At 43.7% G+C, this 20,093-nt stretch overlaps 1 protein-coding gene across 2 annotated transcripts in view; it reads right to left on the bottom strand.

Moving 5' to 3' along the window:
- The window catches only part of KDM1B (lysine demethylase 1B), a 60,245-nt gene that overhangs the window by 15,542 nt on the left and 24,610 nt on the right, over nucleotides 1-20,093 (bottom strand). For both annotated transcript variants that reach the window (XM_038584247.1, XM_038584248.1), the window contains exons 7-13: nucleotides 15,565-15,603; nucleotides 11,362-11,566; nucleotides 9,839-10,023; nucleotides 7,093-7,269; nucleotides 6,625-6,699; nucleotides 3,992-4,129; nucleotides 2,828-2,999 (exon numbers count right to left, since the gene is read on the bottom strand). In XM_038584247.1, coding sequence (XP_038440175.1) covers nucleotides 2,828-2,999; nucleotides 3,992-4,129; nucleotides 6,625-6,699; nucleotides 7,093-7,269; nucleotides 9,839-10,023; nucleotides 11,362-11,566; nucleotides 15,565-15,603 — 991 coding nt within the window. The remainder of the gene's footprint in view (nucleotides 1-2,827; nucleotides 3,000-3,991; nucleotides 4,130-6,624; nucleotides 6,700-7,092; nucleotides 7,270-9,838; nucleotides 10,024-11,361; nucleotides 11,567-15,564; nucleotides 15,604-20,093) is intronic.

Below are 20,093 nucleotides of genomic sequence, written 5' to 3'. Positions count from 1 at the left end.
GAGGGTGAGGACATCTTGATAAGGTTGGTTTCACTCAGGAAGGAAAAGCTTATCTTAACTGGAAACAAAGAATGTAGGTAGGCTCTGTATCATCAACTATGTTTCGTTTCTGCCTGGTTGAAAAACTTTTTTTGGGGGGGGGGGGTCAAGGTTGGGGTGGTGGGGGTGGAGGGAGTATCCCTGTCCCCCCAGAGAAAGCTCCTCTTCTCTTTCTGGTCCTACTGTGACCACCTAAGGTCAACTTCTTAGAATGTCTCCCCCTCGACGAACAGACCTATGAGAGACTACTGGCTGTATTCTCTCCAACAAAACAAGAATAATCCATCCCGAGCTCTGTCAGCTCAGCTTTCTCTGGCTCAATACCTCTTAATTGCTGGTTTTCTACTCCCTGTGTAATAAATTACAAAGCCCACAGCCAGACAACGCGAGCACATTTCCAGCCTTTCCAAAGATAGCACCTACTACCTGCCGGCTACACGCTCTGCTGAGTGGTGGCTGAGTCTCTTCCTGGTAAATTCCAACCAGGGGAGGCCTGCTGCTGCTGTTTCCCCCACCCCAACCCCGAGCCGGGGCTCCCCCACCCCAGCCCAGGCCCCCTCACTGTCCAGCATTACCTGGCCACCACTGGTCTTGGGAATCCTGCTCGCTTGCAACCCCGACATTCATCCACCCATGCAACTGGAACTTTCAGCTACACATACACACAAGCCCTGTGGCATCAGTTCAGTTCTTGTCTGAGATTCCCTTTTGGGGGCGGGGGGGAGGGAAGGGAGGAGGCTCGTGTCTGACAGATGGTAAGAATCCTAGCACAGAGCCCTTCTTCAGAACCTTCGAGGTGAGGACCACCAGCCCACACGTACACTGCAGAGACTCAAAGCTTCGATCAAGCCTGTGCATTTGCTTAAGTAGAAATGGAACTGAAAATGAGTTAAGAAAAAAAATTTTTGACAGCTCCAGACTCTCATTAAAATCTTCCATTCTAAAAAAAAAAAAAAAAAACTTCCATTCTGAGGCTACACCGTATAAGGGGATGACCATGGCCCCTCTAGATCTGAGCCAAGCTTCTGCCCCCAGACCACAGGGCATTTTAGCTTTCATTACCAACTTGTGGTCCCATTCCTGCCTCCTGCTGTGTGGTTTCTATTTTCCTTTAGGTTTTGTAGATTTGGGAAGAACCAAGATTGCTAGAAGAGTATATAAAATTAAGTATAAACAGATTGGGAGAAGACTTAATGCGAGTTTTTATGTAAAATACATTTAAAAGCTTTAGTACATATGCTTTGTGAAATTAACTCTAGCTTCTTAGTATTTATATTTGGGTGTTTTCAGCTAAGTGCTACTTAGGTGTAATCTCAGCTCAGATACTACCGGGCAGGATAGAACTAGAACCTGACCTGACACAGTTGGTGTTGTAGATCCTCCCTTGATCATTTTTGTTAAGTAAGGCCAAGACAAGGCAATTAACTTTTTTATCTGGTGGCCCAGAAAGGAAGGGTGAAGAGATAGTCCCTGCGACTGAGACATTTACCCCAAGCAGTGAGGGAGCAGACATCAGGATAAAGAACTAAGAAGCCTTAGAAGGATACATACAGTTGAAGCAAAATAACATCCTGCGGACAGAGTTCAAATGATCACACTTTCAGAAACCCCGACCTGCCACTACAAGTGAATCCATTCAGGCCATAAAAATTGTTGGTTAAATAAACATCAATTTGGGACGCCTGGGTGGCTCAGCGGTTGAGTGTCTGCCTTTGGCTCAGGGTGTGATCCCAGTTCCGGGATCGAGTCCCACATCAGGCTCCCTGCGAGGAGCCTGCTTCTCCTTCTGTGTCTCTGCCTCTCTCTGTGTCTCTCATGAATAAATAAGTAAAATCTTAAAAAAATAAACATCAATTTAAGAAGCAGTATGGTCAAATCTCAGCTAGCACCCTCACGGAAATGAGATGTTACACAGTCAAGTTTTCAAAAGAGTACAACTGGGTATCTTTTGGTTCACTTAGTACCAAAGCTTAACGATCATGAATTAAAAATTCCAAATTGTAATAATGCGTTCTCGCATTTTCATACAAAACATACTGAAAAAAATTTCAACCCACTATCCCCCAAAAAGGAGAAAAGAAATCCCAGCATACAGAAACTCTTTTGATCTAGAAAGGACCTTATGTAGTGACTATTCAGATGGAGCCTAGAATAAGTTTCCTTAAAAGCAAGCTCCTTGGGGATCTCTGGGTAGCTCAGCAGTTTAGCGCCTGCCTTTGGCCCAGGGTGTGATCCTGGAGTCCTGGGGATCGAGTCCCATGTTGGGCTCCCTTCCCTGCATGGGGCCTGCTTCTCCCTCTGCCTGTGTCTCTGCCTCTCTCTCTGTGTCTCTCATGAATAAATAAATAAAATCTTTAAAAAAATTAAAAAAGCAAGCTCCTCTGGAAAACTGAGAATTAAACATTTAAATAATTAAACATCAGCTATTTTCTGCAAAGTAAGATCTGTGTGTGTCCGTGCGCACAAGCCTCTGAAGGTCCTTGAAGTTCTGCTCCACAGAGCACAACAGTGGAGAGTAGAAATCAGCCCAAAAGCAACGCTCCCAGGACTCTTCCTTCATGTGTGTTAGATTTTTACCATAAGCTCTACACCCATGGTGGGGCCTGACCTCATGACCCCGAGAACGTGTCAATCTCTACCGTCTGAGCCAGCCGGGTGGCCCCTCGCAGGCGCCTCTTATTGCAGACTTCCAGCCGCACAGGTGGCTGCTGCTGCTGCTGCTGCTGCTCACCCGGCTGGGGTGACAAGGAGACTCCGAAGGAACATTCAGAAGGCCATTGTCCCATACCTCCTAAAGGAACATCTTGGAGCTGAGTCTTATCCTTTCTCCACTCAGAGACAACATCCAAGAGAGCATTAAAATGAAAGTCCATGCGCTTGTCAATGGTGGGGTCAGTTATTCTTCCACCTTCCTGAATTAAGTCACATCTCTCTCCAAATTTATGCATGCTGATGCCAAGCTTCAAAATAATAAGAATAAGAAGGTGAAAATTTTCCCGGGAAAAAATACTTACAGGTTCTAAGCTGAAATTAGACAGAGCTCTCATGGAGAAAATGGTCTAGTATCTCTCGAAGATAAAGCTAAATACGCTTCCTGGGCACTGGCAGCAGAGGAAGGCAGTGAGAAAGGAGCATGAGACCTTATTTTAGGAGAAAGTGAGGTGACAGCAACAGCGCCCATGCCATGCACTCTCCAGCTTCTCGGGCAGTATTTATTAATGTGTTGGATGCTACGGCTGTGCACTGCCTCTCCTTGCTCTGACGTTCCCGCCCCGTTGTGGACTGTCATGTAAATGAACACACAACCACACAAACGCTCGTGGAAGGTGATGCTGAATTTACCGTCAATAAATATTTCAGAAAAAAACCTTGGGCCTACCGGGTCTTCAAGAAACTACAGAGGGAACAAAAACAAACAAAAAACAAAAAACAAAAAAAAACTATGGAGGGTTGCCTGAAAAAAGACAGGATACGCTCAGTTAAGATTGACTCTCAGATAAGCAATGAGTAGTTTGGGTTTTGGTGTTTGTTTTTTTAATACTATAAGCATGTTCCAAATATTGCACCCAAAACATCCCATGTAATATTTGGGACATACTTATCCGAAAAAAACTCCTTGTTGTTTGTCCAAAAGTCGAAGTTAGCTGGGCATCCTGCCCAGCTATTTATTTGCTCCATCTGGCAACCCTAAAATGATGAGCTAATCAAGTGGTCTGCAAATAACACACAAATATAATTAAAGATCTTAGGAAACAAATCTTTTATGTACTCTAAGTTCCACCTTCTCAGAAAGGAAGAACAGTATTTTTGACTTTTCAGAGGGGATGAGGCGGCTAGAAATCATTTGGGTGTTGTTCTGTATTATCTAAAAGCATTATTCATACTACACACAAGCAAACTGAGACAATGTTTTCTTCTGATTATCTACAACACAAATCTTAAAGAAACCCACTTGTTCACACATTAGGGCTACTGGGTTGTTGATACAGCCATTGACAATCTGGGCTCCTCTTCCCACTGTGACGCCTTTAAATGATTTATCATCCCATACTCGGCCTCCAATTCTGTCTTTGGCTTCCAGGACAGTTACCTAAAAAGACAGGTAATCAGGGAAGCTAAATAGGATAGAATAACCATATGAAATGCAGTACTATAAATGCAGAATGGCATGCAGTTAACTAAGTTCCATAGTTGGTTAATTATTCTATCACTTGAGAAAAAACTTTTAAAAGAATGCAGGGGGAACAGAAGCCAAAGTAGACGTTAAACCATCCGGCTTTCAGCAAGGAGTCAGTGAGTGGTCTGCTGGAGAAATCCCTCAAACTGTCTCCTCTCCAATCCCATAATGGTAAGATCTGATGAACCAGCACACTGAGTGGACTCTGAAAGCTTTCACTTAATACTATTCCACAAATTGAAAAGCACTATAAGAAACCAGATTAACGAGGTGATTTTATCCTATAAAGCATCTCTGTATGCAGCAAAATGCCTTTAGCATTGCAAATAGGCCTTAACTTCCCTAAGATAGGACTACTGTCAAAAATAAAATTCTATTTTATCAATCATACAATCCAAGTATGACCTTGTGGCCTTGGCCTAAGCAGGCTGGCCCCACATCCCCAAATTTCGGATGGCATGAGGAGCTGCTGGCGGCGGACAGCCCTGGGACTAGGAGCGTGACACTTTCCTGGGTTGCAGTACCCAGGGAAAAGGTGAATCCAACTCAGCACAGGGCCAGTCATTTCATTTCTGGATCCGAACAGCACCCCTTCAACTTGTTTAAGGAGCTTCCCCAAGTTAACCATCTTGGTCCCTCAGGGGACTCTCTTTCCTCACTGAGAAGGATGGGTGGTCTCTGGGGTCTCCCTCACCACCTGGCGAGAGAAAGCGGAGGACAGGAAGGATCCTCTGAGTATTCTCATTCCTCATTTTCTCTGACAAGGAAGGTTACCACCAGAGGTTCAAACCTTCTACACCCTCTTTCTCTGACTTCATTCGGAATAACACAGACCCAGCCATTTCTACTTTTAAGAGGAAGGCAGGATATTAAAGACAGCCCCCTAGACTTCGGATATTAATAACGTTTCCCATAACATCATCCTTGAGTTTTCCAAACAATAACAAACAAGAGATCTTGGCCCTAATATCTAATGCATGAATAAATAGATGCTCAATTAAAACTCGTCCTAGCAGGCCGCCTGGGAGGCTCAGTCAGTTAAGCGTCTGCCTCCGATTCAGATCATGATCTCAGGGTCCTGGGATCAAGCCCCATATCAGCTCCCTGCTTAGCGGGGCGCCTGCTTCTCCCTCCTTGTGCTTTCTCTCACTCTGTCAAATAAATAAAACCTTAAAAAAAATACCCAAAAAACAAAACCACGTCCTAGCTTAATACCATTCAGAAAAATACTTTGGAATGCAAACACACTTTCTATAAATCCACCTTGGGTTCTTCTGTTTTGTTAAGCAATTTGATGTAGCCCAAGACTTATGTCTTCCATTCAAGTGAGGGAAACTTCTCTTAGACATAGCTACTGAAACTTTTTTCATCTCTGGAATTCCTCCAGCAGAGACGACATTGTGAAAAAAAGAAGTTGTCATTTCTTTCAGCCAGACAGAGAAAAATAAAAAGGCTAATTCAGTTCTACCAAACCGATTTCACATTTGGTTTAACTGAAAACCAAAGTCCTTGAAAAAATAAATCTTTAAAAAGGAGGCATGTGTCAGACCTAGGAAGTCACAGAAATCGAGAGGATGGTTAATTTGAATGAATCTAATGGAAATCAGATTCTGAAATGTACAATTTTTCTTTTTTGCAAGTCTCTATTTTGGCTAGTTTTGAACACCTGGCATAAGGCCACATGCTAGCTAAAAACCATCCTATTGTGGAGAAGCAGGCTACCTCAAGTATGCACAGCCTTATTTAAAAGTCATGTAATTCTGTCGGAACCATGGATTAACTAACTCAGTCTTGCTTCCAAAAGCAAAGACTGGCTTCCAGAGTAAGACTCAAAGTATGCCTTTGAGAGGCACCTGGCTGGCTCAGTCGGTAGAGCATGCAACTGTTGAGGTTGGGGTCGTGGGTTCAAGCACACTAGGCACAGAGCTTACTCAAAAAAAAAAAAAAAAAAAAAAAAAAAAAAGTAGCCCTTTGCTTTGCATTAAAAATTTTGCCTGTATGTTTCAAAAACTTTTATACATGAAATGGTGAATTTCCAAGTTGCTGTTTATAGTCTCAAACTATTACAAAAACAAGGACATTTTCCCAATGTCCCCTCTATTGTGTCATAACACCCTGTGAAGAATTTCTGCTTTAGGATCTGCACAGAATCTCTTCTGATTTACTCATCGGGAGTCTAAAACCCTGTCTAAAGCTACGGGGAACCGCTATTCCCCCTACTTTTCTTTTATGAGACCAATTTCAAACTTATCTTTTCTAGGATTGGTTAGAAAGATTCTAAAGACATAAAGATACAGTGTATTTCACATTCTCCACTAAAATCAGAAACTGGTTTCTAAATCTTAGAAAATGTGGACCAAAAGCACGGTTAACCATCTGTTATCAACTTCATGTCTCCCAAATCTTACCTTAATTCCAAAGTTATGCAGTTGCCTAGCAGCTGCTAATCCTGCTGGACCAGCCCCGATAATGATGACTGATTTCTTAAAAAAAAAAAAAGAAAAAAAATTGAAAAAAAAAAGATCCAATTAGAGAAATGAAAGCAATATATTGTTTTAGTTGTTCTAAGAAGATACTAACTGCCAAGCCAAGTTAGTTCATCTACATTTCTGTGATGTTCATAGAAAGTTAATTTCCTAAAGAGTATGATTGTACAAAGTCATCCCCTCTTCCTCTCTACAGTCTAGGCAATCAGTTTCTGATATTCTCTTCCCCAGAGAAGCACATATTCTACAAAAGTCTTGCTTTATAACTTCTGTGGTGATAATGTGACTGTTAGAGGAGTATTATTAACCAGCATTCACTAGCATTACTATCCGCACACTAGCATTTATCGTGATGGCAGTGGCGTTACCGCTAGAGCAACAGGCACCTACGTTGTGGTAATCTTTAGGAAGAAGATACTGGTCAGTGCCGACGCTGAGAACTCCCGTGTTGATGAGACCTTTCCTTGTCATAAAATAAAGTATCCTCTCCACTTCCTGAACGCACCGGATGCGTACGAGACCCCGGACAATGATGTGAGGGATACATTTCTGAGGGGTAAGAGCTTCCTATGTTTGGAGACAAAACCAAACTGTTAAAACAAACAAATACACGTGCATCTTGGCTCCTCGAAAAGTTAAATAGAATTACTCTGTAACTCGGCAACTCCACTCCTGCGTATAACACCAAAAAGAACTGAAAACACAGGCTCATGCGAAATTCATAGCAGCACTACTCAAACGGCCAAAAGGTAGGGACTGTCCAAGTGTTCATCAATGGATGAACCTAATGGGGTTCCATACACGGCCTATTACTTGGCCATAAAAAGAAATGAGGTACTGATCCATGTTTCAGGAATCCTGAAAACATTATGCCATGTGAAGAAGCTCCTTACAAAAGATCACACCCTGTAGGATTCCATTTGTATGAACAACCTGCAACCAGCAAACCTATAAAGACAGGAAGTAGACTAATGGCTGCCAGAGGCTGGGGGAAGGGAGGAATGGGGAGCCACTGCTTAATGGCTGTAGGGTTTCCTCTTAGTGTAACGAAGAGTTCTAGAATGAGATATGGGAATGATTATTGTCTATTTACTTCATGCCACTGAACTGTATGTTTTACAATGGTAAAAATGGTAAACTTTACATTGTATTTTACCACGATAAAAAAGCAAACAAGCAAACAAACAAAAACAAAACAAAACAAAAGCCCTCTCAGGGTTCAAGTCCATCCTCTATCACTAAGACATAGTAAGATCATAGAGGGGTTTGCCTGGCAAAGAAAAAGAAGGGGCAAAAGGAAAATATGGCAATTTGTATTTTATCACCTAAACTTCTCCTCCCTAAGAATGACAGCTAGAGGCAGCGTGGGCTGACCACATCGCAAATATATTCCTGACTCGATAAACCACACAGGAAGGGCCACCGCAGAAGCCCACGCTCCCACTCATACTGGCAGCAGGAAAAGGTGGATTCTCATCTCCAATTGGATGTGGGGAGGCAGACTTAGGAACTCGTTTAAAAAAAAAAATGACACTGCCTTTCCCTGCTCACCCCAGAGTTGGCAAGGCCCTGGAACATTTCAAAGAGACAAGATTAGCATAGTCTTGACCCACTGTCATGAAGTTAGAACAGACTCAAGAGTCCTGGAGGCAAGGGGATGTCCCAACCTCTGGCTTGTCCTCCAATTGCCACCAACGCCCAGCTCCAATGGAACCTGACCAAGCACAGGAAGAGGACCATACAGGAGACCCATGAACAACACGGGTTTGAACTGTGTGGGTCCACATACAGGTGGAGATTTTCAATGAGTACAGTGCAGTTCTGTGTGTTTCCCGAGTTGTATGTAGATTTTTGGCTAGGTTTGGGAAGGGGGGTGTCAACGCCACTAACTGCCACATTGTTTAAGGATCAACTATATTCAAGAGATAACACTGCCTTGGGTTGGTGCCGAAGGTAAAAAAACTAGTTTGTGGTCATGAAATTTAAAAGTAATTTCAAAATCTTTTGATTTTTTTCACAGCAAATAACATGTGTGTTTTTCCACTAGAATATTAAACATAAATAACACACAATATTTTATCAAAGTAGATCCAGACTGACAAGGCTGAGGAATTTTTTTTTCTATAACATTCTTTACCAGTATGTAAATCAATCTTCCAAGTCGAACAAAAAGAAATGTGAAGAAAAATGAATCCAGGGCTGTTTCTAAAAAATGTACCTTTACAACTTATTTCCAGGAAATTCTGACCACAGTTTTGTTCAGTTCAGCAAATGTTTATTGAGCACCTACCTCAAGCCCACTAGGGAGGAAATGAACAATTCTGTGTCCAAGCCACTTATATACTTCCTATAAATTGTATTAACAGCCATACACCTAATCAGGCCATCTCACACTAGGTGCTGATCCAGTGAAATACCAAGGTGTAATGGGATGTCTTTCTTTAATCACGATTACTTTGGCCGTCTTGTCAAATGTCCTGCATTCAGCAGTCACTCAAATAATTACAGAAAAAATTAATAAATCACAAAAAAAAACCAGGGTCAGGAAAACCTTTGTTTAAAAAAAAAAAAAAAGAAAGAAAAGAAATTAAAGAAAAGCTTATATTCCCCTGCATTTGGCCTTGCCCCTTTCCAGGTGGGGGCTGCATGAGGCCTCTAACATATAATCAGTCTCAGCTGTTGGAGGGTAATGAGTTCAGAATCCCTGCCCTCAAGGGGTTCTAATCCAATCTTGAATGTTTTTTTTTTTCCTCTCTGCATTCATACTGGAACTCTCTGAAACCAAATCTGCACCTTACAGTCACTCACTAGAGACTCAAAAATTCGGATGGCAGATAATCTGAGGCAGTGGTTCGTTCCCAGGATGGGGAGGCTCTGCGCCCATTAGGCAAGGATGGAGACATCTCTGGTTGTCACAACTGGGGGTGATACTGGCAGCTAGTGGGTGGAGGCCAGGGCTGCTGCCGAACATCCCACAGGGCACAGGACAGCCCCCCTGCAAAGGAGATCCACCCAATGTCAACAGTGCGAGGGTAGAGAACCCCTCATCTAAAGGCTTCCCCAAAGCGAAGGCAGCCCCCCTCTTTCCAGAGCGGCCTTCCGTCCGTGGGCCTTAGCTGACTTTGCCTCCACTCACTTTGCAGTTGGTGTACCACAGTGCGAGGATGAGGTTCCTCAAGGCCAGGTACATGGTGGGGTCTCGGGAATACTCGGGGAACTCATAGAGCTCGTCCAGCTCCATCACGTCCGGCCTCACACACAGGGCTTTGCCGCACTCGTTGGGCTGGTAGAAGGGCTGGAAGTACCGGTTCATGCCTGGAACTGACAGTAGACACAGACGCACAAATCCTGTAGCTGCACCCGCCAAGCCCAGGGTCGTGACAGAGCCAGCATACGCCTCGGCGAGGCCTATGGCCTGTCCCACAGAAACATCCCCGCTCCCTCTGGCCAGTCAGACGAGATACACGTGAACTACATACTTCTTCTTCCTTCATGAATTTAATTTCTATAGTATGGGAAAAAAGTTTTTAAGGTTTTAATTGGGGTTACGCGCCTGTCATAAAATCGACCACCTCGACCGTGTTGAAGTGTCCTGTTCAGCCGGGTGAAGTGGATTCACACTGTTGTGCAACAAATCTCCAGACCTTCTATTATCTCATCAGACTGAAACTCTGTGACCGCCAACTCCCCACAGAACTAGATTTTAAAAGTAACCTTTATTGGAATTTTCTGATTAAAATATGAGTCAGTTCACAGAGGCACATAACAGTCACTAACCCCTGATCATCCTTGAGCCATGAGGTGACATTTAAGGGTAGAGTCTATACTTAGTTCTGCTTCTACGCAGAGACTGTTAATATATCAAGCACCCATTTTTTAAAAGCAAGAAAAACATGCTGTTTCCTAACCTGCATTTTTGAGAACACTGTCCTGTGTCACTAAATGTAGCTTCAATAGACAAAGAATATTTTCCTATTATTTAACCACTCCTCTATTCCCGGCCCTTTAAGGTTCACCTAATAATTTCACTCTTATAAACAATGCCGTATAAATCTGTAGACTAACTTTTGATAATTTACTTTGACTATTTATGATAAACTACTAGAATAAAGGGTGTCTATTTTAAGGTTTTTGATTCATGGCCAAATTTCACCGCACCTTCACTAGCCCTGGGATTTACCACTTTGGCTTTGATTCAGACCACATCCACAGTTTTAGAGGGCCCAGTGTTACTAGTTAAAAACCTTAAAATAGGGTGGTACATTGGCAGCTCCATCAGTTAAGCGTCTGCCTTCAGCTCGGGTCATTATCCCTGGGATCGAGCCCCACACTGGGCTCTCCGCTCAGCGGGAAGGGAGTCGGCTTCCCCTTCTTCCTCTGCCTCTCCCCCCTCCAACTTATGCACATGTTCTCTGATAAAATCTTTTTAAAAAATAAATATTTGTTTAAAACCTTGGATTTTTTTTTTAAGATTTTATTTATTCACAAGAGACACAGACACAGAGGCAGAGACACAGGCAGAGGGGGAAGGAGGCTCCTCACAGGGAGCCTGATGTGGGACTCGATGCCAGGACACGGGACCATGACCTGAGCCGAAGGCAGACGCTCAACCACTGAGCCACCCAGGTGCCCCTAAAAAAACTCTTAACAGGCTCTCACCCAGCACAGAGGGGACCGCCTTGGAGTGCTCCAGCTTCCCGGGGCTGGTGTTGCCGGCCACGCGGTGCGTGCTGGCACAGGAGGGGCTCATGCCAACGCAGTCAGGGTAGTAGGCAGAGAGCAGGGGCGCTGCCACGCTGTCTTTCAGCAAAGGAGGGAGGATGAGCATGGAGTACCACCAGTGGTTGGAAACTTCCGACACTCTCTGAAACGAGGCAGAGCAAGATGAAGATGCTTGACAAAGGCAGACATAAGAAATGCACATGCAGGTTCAGCCAAGGATAGATCGTTCACCCAGAGCCCTCCCCTCGGCCTTTTCACACTCAACAATCCCACACCAGAGTTCTGCACACTCAGATTTAGAAACCAAAACAGCCGGAGAGAACATTTCATAGCAGAGTTCTTGCAGATAGACAGCAATAGCCTCCTCCCATGCCCCCTCAAACACCAAGCCCCCACCAACACCAGGAAAATTTTTTAAGATTTTATTTATTTATTCATGAGAGACACGGGGTGGGGGGTAGAGAGAGAGAGAGAGAGGCAGAGACACAGGCAGAGGGAGAAGCAGGCTCCACGCAGGGAGCAGGGAGCCCAACGTGGCACTTGATCCTGGGTCTCCAGGATCACACCCTGGGCCTAAGGTGGCGCTAAACCACTGGGCCACCCAGGAATCCCCCAGAACACCAGGAAAATCTTAAGGGTGCATTACAGTGTCATTACAGGTAACGTCACAACCAGTACAATCCACTACATTGCAAGTCCGGCTTTTGGCTTAACATAGAAAACTTCTTTCTCTTCAGTAATCATTTATTATCCATGCCCCCCAACCCCCCCCCCCACTTCACTTAGGATCTAAAGATAACTTTAGTTTAGAAACTGGGCAGAAAAAAATAGTTCTCCTGAGAAGTAGTCAAGCATTACTCTTTTCTGCTAGAAGCTACTGAACACTTTCAGAGGAAGAAGTACACTACAACAGTTGAAATAAGATGCTAAATGTAGAAATGAACAAAAAAGCTATTTTTGGTCTTAAGATATGTGATCACATTCCAGAGTTGATTTAACATATGGACTCATTGGATCAAAGCATCCCCATGATGACTAACTATTGCAATAAGAATAAAATTTACTTGGCTTCTAAAGCAACACCGCCGCCAAAGCCTATGTTCGACGGCCTTTTCTAAACATGATCTTGAATGTGTGGTCCAAGAATTCTAAGAATCTAATCTAGGAGAACCCTGAGCTCTGGGACCCTGTGGTGGCAGTTCTGCAGGCTTTAAGCAGATGCCACCTGCCATCAAGCAGGGGTCTGTGACCTTGAGGTCCAGAGGGGGAATCCGGTTTGCAGATGTGTTCTGCTTCCTCCTCAGCTTTCACAGGGTCCAAGTCTGGGGCGAGCATTTTTCGGTTGATTACAAGCCCCAACACCTGCTATAAATTACTACCAGCTGCTTCACACATTCATCTACCTGCCCAGGCCCTGAAGGCATTTCGGTTTGTTCTCTGTTCTCAAGGCTAACCTCGGCCGGCCTGGGCTGTGCCGGAGAACAAGAGAAGCTTCAGCAACTTCTCAGACACACCACGGCTGCCTCTGTGGATCCCTTCCTAGTGTAGCCCCAAGGAGAGAGTAAATGGAGCGTTCAGCTCCCAACACTCCAAACGGACCGTGCAGAGGTCAGAATGAAGGCGCCCTAATGAACGCGAACCCACGCTCTTCTGCTTCTGGGGTCTTGCAACTGTGGGTGAATTGAGTCAGGACCCAAGAGAGGTCCTGCCATTCTGCTACCTGTTCCCAGTCCTTCTTTCCCCAGAAGCCTGTTTGAGACTCCTCCAACCAGTCTCTGCACTGGCGTATGAGCAGCTCCAGCAGCAACTGATAAACCAGCACGTCCTCCCAGCACACGCACCGTTCCCGGGTTACTCGGCTGTCATTTCATCGGTACACCATCAAGAACCCCATTCTCACCTTAAGTACACATACCCCGGAAGAAATCGTACTGGATATTGTCAATCGATTAGCATATTTAATGAAAGAGCCGCTGCACGGGGTTTGACAATGCTTCCTCAAAATCCATATCCACCCAGAACCCCAGCACGTGACCTTATTTGGAAATGAGGTCCTTAAAACAAATACCACACTTAGAGCAGAGAGAGGCCTACACTCAGCCCGACTAGTGTCTTTAGAAGAAGAGAAGCAGAGCCACAGAGCCAGGGAGACACACAGGGAGAGAGCCCCGTGACGACAAGGGTGAGCCTGCAGTGATCCGTGGACAAGCAGAGGAATGCCCAGGACTGCTGGCACCACCAGAAGCTGCAGGCGGCAGGACACACTCCCCAGACCTTCAGGGAGAGAGTGGCCCTGGGAATACCTTCACTTCAGACTCAGCCTCTGAAACTGTGACACAGCACACTTCTGTTGCTTTAAGCCACCCACAGTTTATAATAATTTATAGCGGCCCTAGGAAACTCATACAGGCACTCAAAATTTGGAACCTGCTTTAAAGCGACCCTAGGGGCACCTGGGTAGCTCAGTGGCTTGAGTGTCTGCCTTCAGCTCAGGTTGTGAAGGCAGGGTCCTGGGATCCAGCCCCGCATCTGGCTCCTTGCTCAGCGGGGAGTCTGCGTCTCCCTCTGCCCCTCCCCTACTCCCTATGCTCTCTCAAAATAGATAAATCTTTAAAATTTTTAAAAATAAAACATTTAAAACAAAAAAATTAAAGTGACCCAAGAACCTATAGAAATAAAATAAGGGTAAAGTAGGTGATATGGCTATAAACCTACTCTAGACCCTTTCTTAACTGTCCACAAAAATAAATCACTGGCAGATGAAATCCAGGAACGCTTCTACACGTTTTAAAGCTCTTATATTCCGAGAATATGGCCTCTGTCCCGGAGCTGATTTGCATTGTTTTGTATGCAAAATGGTCTGAATGTCAGGGGACAGATTCATAAGGTTTTCCAAATGTATTTACAGTTATGTTTTCCTTTGTATCTATGATCTCATTCTGTCTACCCTAAATCTGGAAATTATTTGGGCTACTCTTTCCCATGGGAATGCTTGAGGGTATAATTGATTATTGAAAATATGTGTGTGCATGGCGGAGGGTGCCTGGGTGGCTCAGTCGGTTAAGCATCTGACTCTATTTCAGCTCAGGTCTTGACCTTAGGACTGTGAGTTCTAGTCTGCATTGGGGTCTGCACTGGGTGTGGAGCCTACTTTAAAAAAAAAAAAGTGTATCTAACACATCGTTTTATGTGACAGAATAGATTTCAAGTAGATTTAATAGGTGTCAATTCACCCTCTGCCTAAACATCAAAGACCCACAGTTTCAGATGTGTAGACAAACTGCAAATTAACACCCCTGTATTACTAAAATGCAAAATAATCCAGAATCTCAGAATTTTAGAAACTCAGAAATGTAAAGCATCATTTTCTTTCTTTTTTTATTTTTAAGATTTTATTTATTTATTCATGAGAGACACAGAGAGAGAGGCAGAGATACCGGCAGAGGGAGAAGCAGGCTCCATGTAGGAAGCCCGACATGGGACTCGATCCTGGGTCTCCAGGGTGTGACCGAAGGTGGGTGCTAAACTGCTGAGCCACCCAGGGATCCCCTCATTTTCTAAAACAGCCATGGGAGCTGCCATCTGGGTCATGGAATCTACTAGCTCAGGTAGCAAAGTTCCATACGATAAATGAAATGTGAGGAGGCTCGGCCTCTTGGACTTGCTGCTTCCCCTCCCCCGCTCTGAACAGGGACAGGACTGGATGGAGCAGCTACCCTGAGCTCAGAATACACAAGAGCACCCTTGCTGCTGAATCTGGGCCAAGACCATCAAATTACCAGCCTCTTATTCTTTCCTTGGAAGGATTCAAATGCAGATAAAGTCACAAAGCCACCCAGGAGAAACAAGGATAACAAGGCTGATCCTTGTAGTAAAGCAAGCTATCCATTTCTTCTTTTTTCAATTCCTTTTGACATGGGGCAATAGAACTTGACTTCTTTCTCCTTAAGGCAGGGGAGGATCACCCATGATACCACTACTGCTAGTATTTTCATCATATAGGCGTCATGTTAGATTAAGAGCCTTTGATCAGCAACCAAATACAGAGAAACTCATAAAACTGTTATTGCCACTGACATATAGTAATTTTATCATCCACAGCACCATGAACCATAGCCTAGGACATGCAAAAATACTCACTAGATCCTCTGGAAGGGAACAATGATCTGAGGTCTCGGGCTGCAAAAGAAAACCAAGTGTTAATTTGGTAACTAGATTTACTTATAAAATGCAGGTGTGTCAATTTGCTTTCAGTAAGATACCCCTTTTCACCTATGTGGCAAAAGCGAAAAGTGAGATAAAATACTGCAGGAGTGAGGGTGTGGAGGAGACAGCTACTCTCATAAAAATGTCCTGGGTGGAAAGCTAAAGGAACAGAATGATTTTGGAACGAATTTGACAAAATACACAAGATTTAAATGCATGATAATTTGGCACTATCTTGCACAGCTGAAGACATACATACTGCGCAGGGAGTCTGCTTGAAATTTTCTCTCTCCCTCTCCCTCCACTCATGCTCTCTCTAAAATAAATAAATCTTAAAAAAAAAAAAAAGTTCAAAGGAGCACTATTTGTCATAGAAAAAAGCTATACACAGCTCAGAAGTCCACCAAGAGGGGACATCTGAGTGCCTCAGTGGCTGAATGTCTGCCTTTGGCAGAGGGTGTGATCCCAGAGTTCTGGGATTGAATCCCGCATCAGGTCCCCTGCGAGGAGCCTGCCTCTCCCTCAACCTGTGTCTCTGCCTCTCTATCTCTCATGAATAAATAAATAAAATTTAAAAAAAAAAAGGTCCACCAAGAGTAGAATAAATAAAGTGTTAGGTTCAAACAATGGCCCACGACACAGTAATGAGAAAGAACCAACCATAAACTACACACTACGACATAGACACACTCACCAACATAATGGTGACAAAGAAGCTAGCCCCAGAAGAACACATACTGTGTGATTCCATTTACCAAAAGTTCAGTAAGCCAAGATCATGAGTAGGGGAGCAAGGGATGGAGGCTTTTGAGTGAAACGGGGTCCAGGGTGGCTCCTGCGTGGCTGGGAAGAGTTCAATTTCTTTCCTGGGAGCTGGCTAAAGACAGACTCTCAGAAACTTCACTGAGCTATGCATTTTGATTTGTGCATTTTCTGTTTGTATGTTATACTTCAATATAAAAAAGTTACCTAAATAAACTGAAGACTGACATCCCATATGGCCTGGCAAATCTGGCCCCCAGAATATTTTCCAGAGAAACTCTTGCACACATGCACTAGGAGAGGCATGCAAGAATGCTCACATGTATCTAACAGCCTGAAACGAGAAACCACCCTCACGTCCACGAACAGAACAGACATACTGTGGTAGGTAGATTTATGCAAGGCAATACTGCACAGCAGGGAAAATTAACTAGAGCTTAAGCATCAACATGGATGTGTTTGAAAAACCTCACTGTTAAAAAAAAAAAAAAAAAAAAAAAAAAAGAAAAACCTCACTGTTGAGTAAAAAGAGCAAGCTACAGAGGAATAGAAACAACAGGATGTAATTTATCACCAATACAGAAATATAGAAAACTTTACATGTTGTTTGGTGTCATAAATATGCATTAACTCTGTAACAAAAAGCAGAGAAATAATAAATGCAAAATTCAGAAGACTTGCAGGGGAGGAAGAGAAGGCTAAGTACTGATGGGCACCCAGGGAGTTACAGGAGCCGGTGATGCTCTGCTTCTGAAAACTGGATGCCAGGTAACTGAGTGCTGGCTTTCATTCCTTATTCCTGACATAGCACTGTAAATCCTCTTTTGTGTCTATGTATTAGTTCATATTAAAATGACCATATAGGGGCACCCAGCTGGATCAGTCAGTAGAGCATGCAACTTTTTTTTTTTTTTCTGAAGATTTTATTTATTTATGAGAGACAAACAAACACACAGAGAGAGGCAGAGACATAGGCAGAGGGAGAAGCAGACTCCGTCAGGGAACTCAATGGGGGACTCGATTTCAGGACCCCAGGATCACGACCTGAGCCAAAGGCCCAACCACTGAGCCACCTAGGTGCCCCAAGAATGCGACTCTTAATCTCAGGTTGAGAGTTAAGCCTCACACTGGGCATGGAGAAGGAAGGAAGGAAGGAAGGGAGGGAGGGAGGGAGGGAGGGAAGAAAATGACCATTATCTATTTTAACAAAGAAATTTCATTTCCTAGACTTGATCCTACAAGTATACTGAAAATGGCATAGATACAAAGCTCTTCACTATAGTATTGTCAATGCCAGTAAACATTTAAAAGTCACCTAAATACCTTTTAGTCAGGCTAAATTCATCAGGATATATCAGTCCAGTGGACTATGTATTATGTGGTCTCTGAGGACAAAGAGATCTTTATATACTGACATGGAAGCGTCTTTATATTTTAAACCGACAGGGGCACCTGGGTGGCTCAGTTGATTAAGCATCCAACTCCTGATTTTGGCTCAGGAGGTGATCTCAGGGGTGTGGAATCAAGCCCCATCCCATGTTGGGCTCCAAGCTGGACGTGGAGCCTGCTTGAGACTCCTTCTCTCGCTGTCTGCCTCATCCCTGCCCCTCTCTTTCTCAGTCTCTTAAAAAAATTAAAAAAAAAAAAATTGACAAAAGCAAATCCCCAAAGATCATGTGCAGCCTCATTACCATTCTGTTTGTTTTGTTTTGTTGTTTTTTGGGTAAGATTTTTTATTTATTTATTCATGAGAGACACACACACAGAGAAAGAGAGGGGCAAAGACACAGGCAGAGGGAGAAGTAGGCTCCATGCAGGGAGCCTGACGTGGGACTTGATCCCAGGTCTCCAGGATCAGGCCCTGGGCTGAGGGTGGTGCTAAACCACTGAGCCACCTACCATTCTGTTTAATGTTGTTTTACAAATAAAGCTTTCCAGACTTTGTCCTGGACCGAATACTAAGCTGAAGACCAAAGTGACTCTGGGTCAATAGACACCACTTAGATAAATATTTCACAAGTTCAGGGTATGGATGGCAATCGATGGAGACGGGAGCAGTGGGTCTCAAAGGAGGATCCCTAGAGGGGAGAAGAGGTGCGTGCCATAGACAGAAGCTGGAATTCCAAAAGACCGTAAACCCTTCAGCTTCAAGATGGGGGCAGGCAGGAGGAGAGAAAGACCGTTAAGGTCTCAAAAACATAAGGAATCTGACACCTCTGAGCCCTTACTGGGAAGAAAGACTTGCTGTTACAATACATCCAACCATGTGATGAATCACAGAAATTGTGGGAAACAGTAATGCCACATAAACACAGAAGCAAGAGTAAACGGCAGGGGGATTAGGGTGATGGAAAATACATGTTCAAAACACTAATAAGAACTGGGAGTGAGGAGAAGGCGAGGCAGCCTGAAGTGTGATGTAATTTATTTTTTCCTCTTTCGTGGTTGGGTGTCAACTGGTATTTAAGATCAAAACATGCAATTTAAGAAAGAAGTTAGGGCAATTCCAACCTCCTAATATTCTCATCACATGTCTTCTTAACCTTTCAGGGAGATTTTTAAAAAAATTTTTTAAAGATTTTATTTATTTACTCATGAGAGACGGAGAGAGGCAGAGACGTAGGCAGAGGGAGAAGCAGCTCCCTGCAGGGAGCCCGACATGAGACTCGATCCCAGGACCCCGGGATCACGACCTGAGCTGAAGGTAGACACTTAACCACTGAGCCACCCAAGTGCCCATCCGAGAGATTTTAGAAACTATTATTCCTTGTGATGAAAAAAATCATTATTCCATGTTTAGCACTTTCTCATTTCACTTTGGCTTCTTTTTCTTATTTTAAGTTTCACTGTGTTAGATGCAACCATGTAACATCAAACCAACACAGGTGTACTATTCCTCACTCTGAAGTGATTTGTCAGCCAGGCCTTCTCCCTGAACACATGTGGGAATATTCTTGAATGAACCTCATCAGACAATGGTTATTTCATGATGTTGACCACATGAATTTGGTGTTTTTTTTGGTTTACTTTTGCTATCTTTGTTCTTTTCTATATCGCTTCAATGTTTCAACGATGAGCACATCATTTTTTTTTAAAGATTTTATTTATTTGTTCATGAGAGACACACACATACACAGAAAGAGAGAGAGAGAGAGAGAGAGAGAGAGAGAGGGGCAGAGACACAGGCAGAGGGAGAAGGGAGAAGCTGGCTCCACACAGGGAGCCCGACACAGGACTAGATCCCAGGTCTTCAGGATCACACCCCAGACTGAAGACGGGGCTAAATCGCTGAGCCACCAGGGCTCCCCATACGTCATTTTTCTAAAAACAAGCTCACTTTAAAGAAAACCTTAGGCTTTTCAAAAGCAGCTTAAGTTGAAGAACATGAAAGAGACAGTGACCACGGGAAGAAAAATCACATAAAGGAGAAAAGGGACACAAATGATCTGAAGAATTAGTAGAAACGAAGTCAAAATTGTACTTTCTGTTATCTCACGTAAAAGAGAAGAGGGATGATGGATAACTCCAAACCCAGTTAAACCATGGCCGGGACAAAATGATTTTCATATAAACTTTGTATGTAAAACACACCTACTGTTTAGCCACATAAACATTATTATGCAAGTCATCCAAGATATTTGTTTCATCTTTAAAACAATTATTTGAAATCTTCAGAAAAACAGGTGGGGTTAAAATGCCCC

Source organism: Canis lupus, chromosome 35 (genome assembly GCF_011100685.1).
Source record: "Canis lupus familiaris isolate Mischka breed German Shepherd chromosome 35, alternate assembly UU_Cfam_GSD_1.0, whole genome shotgun sequence".
NCBI lineage: Eukaryota > Metazoa > Chordata > Mammalia > Carnivora > Canidae > Canis > Canis lupus.
Note: the sequence above shows the minus strand (reverse complement) of the source record. Positions and strands in the feature narration are given on the sequence as shown.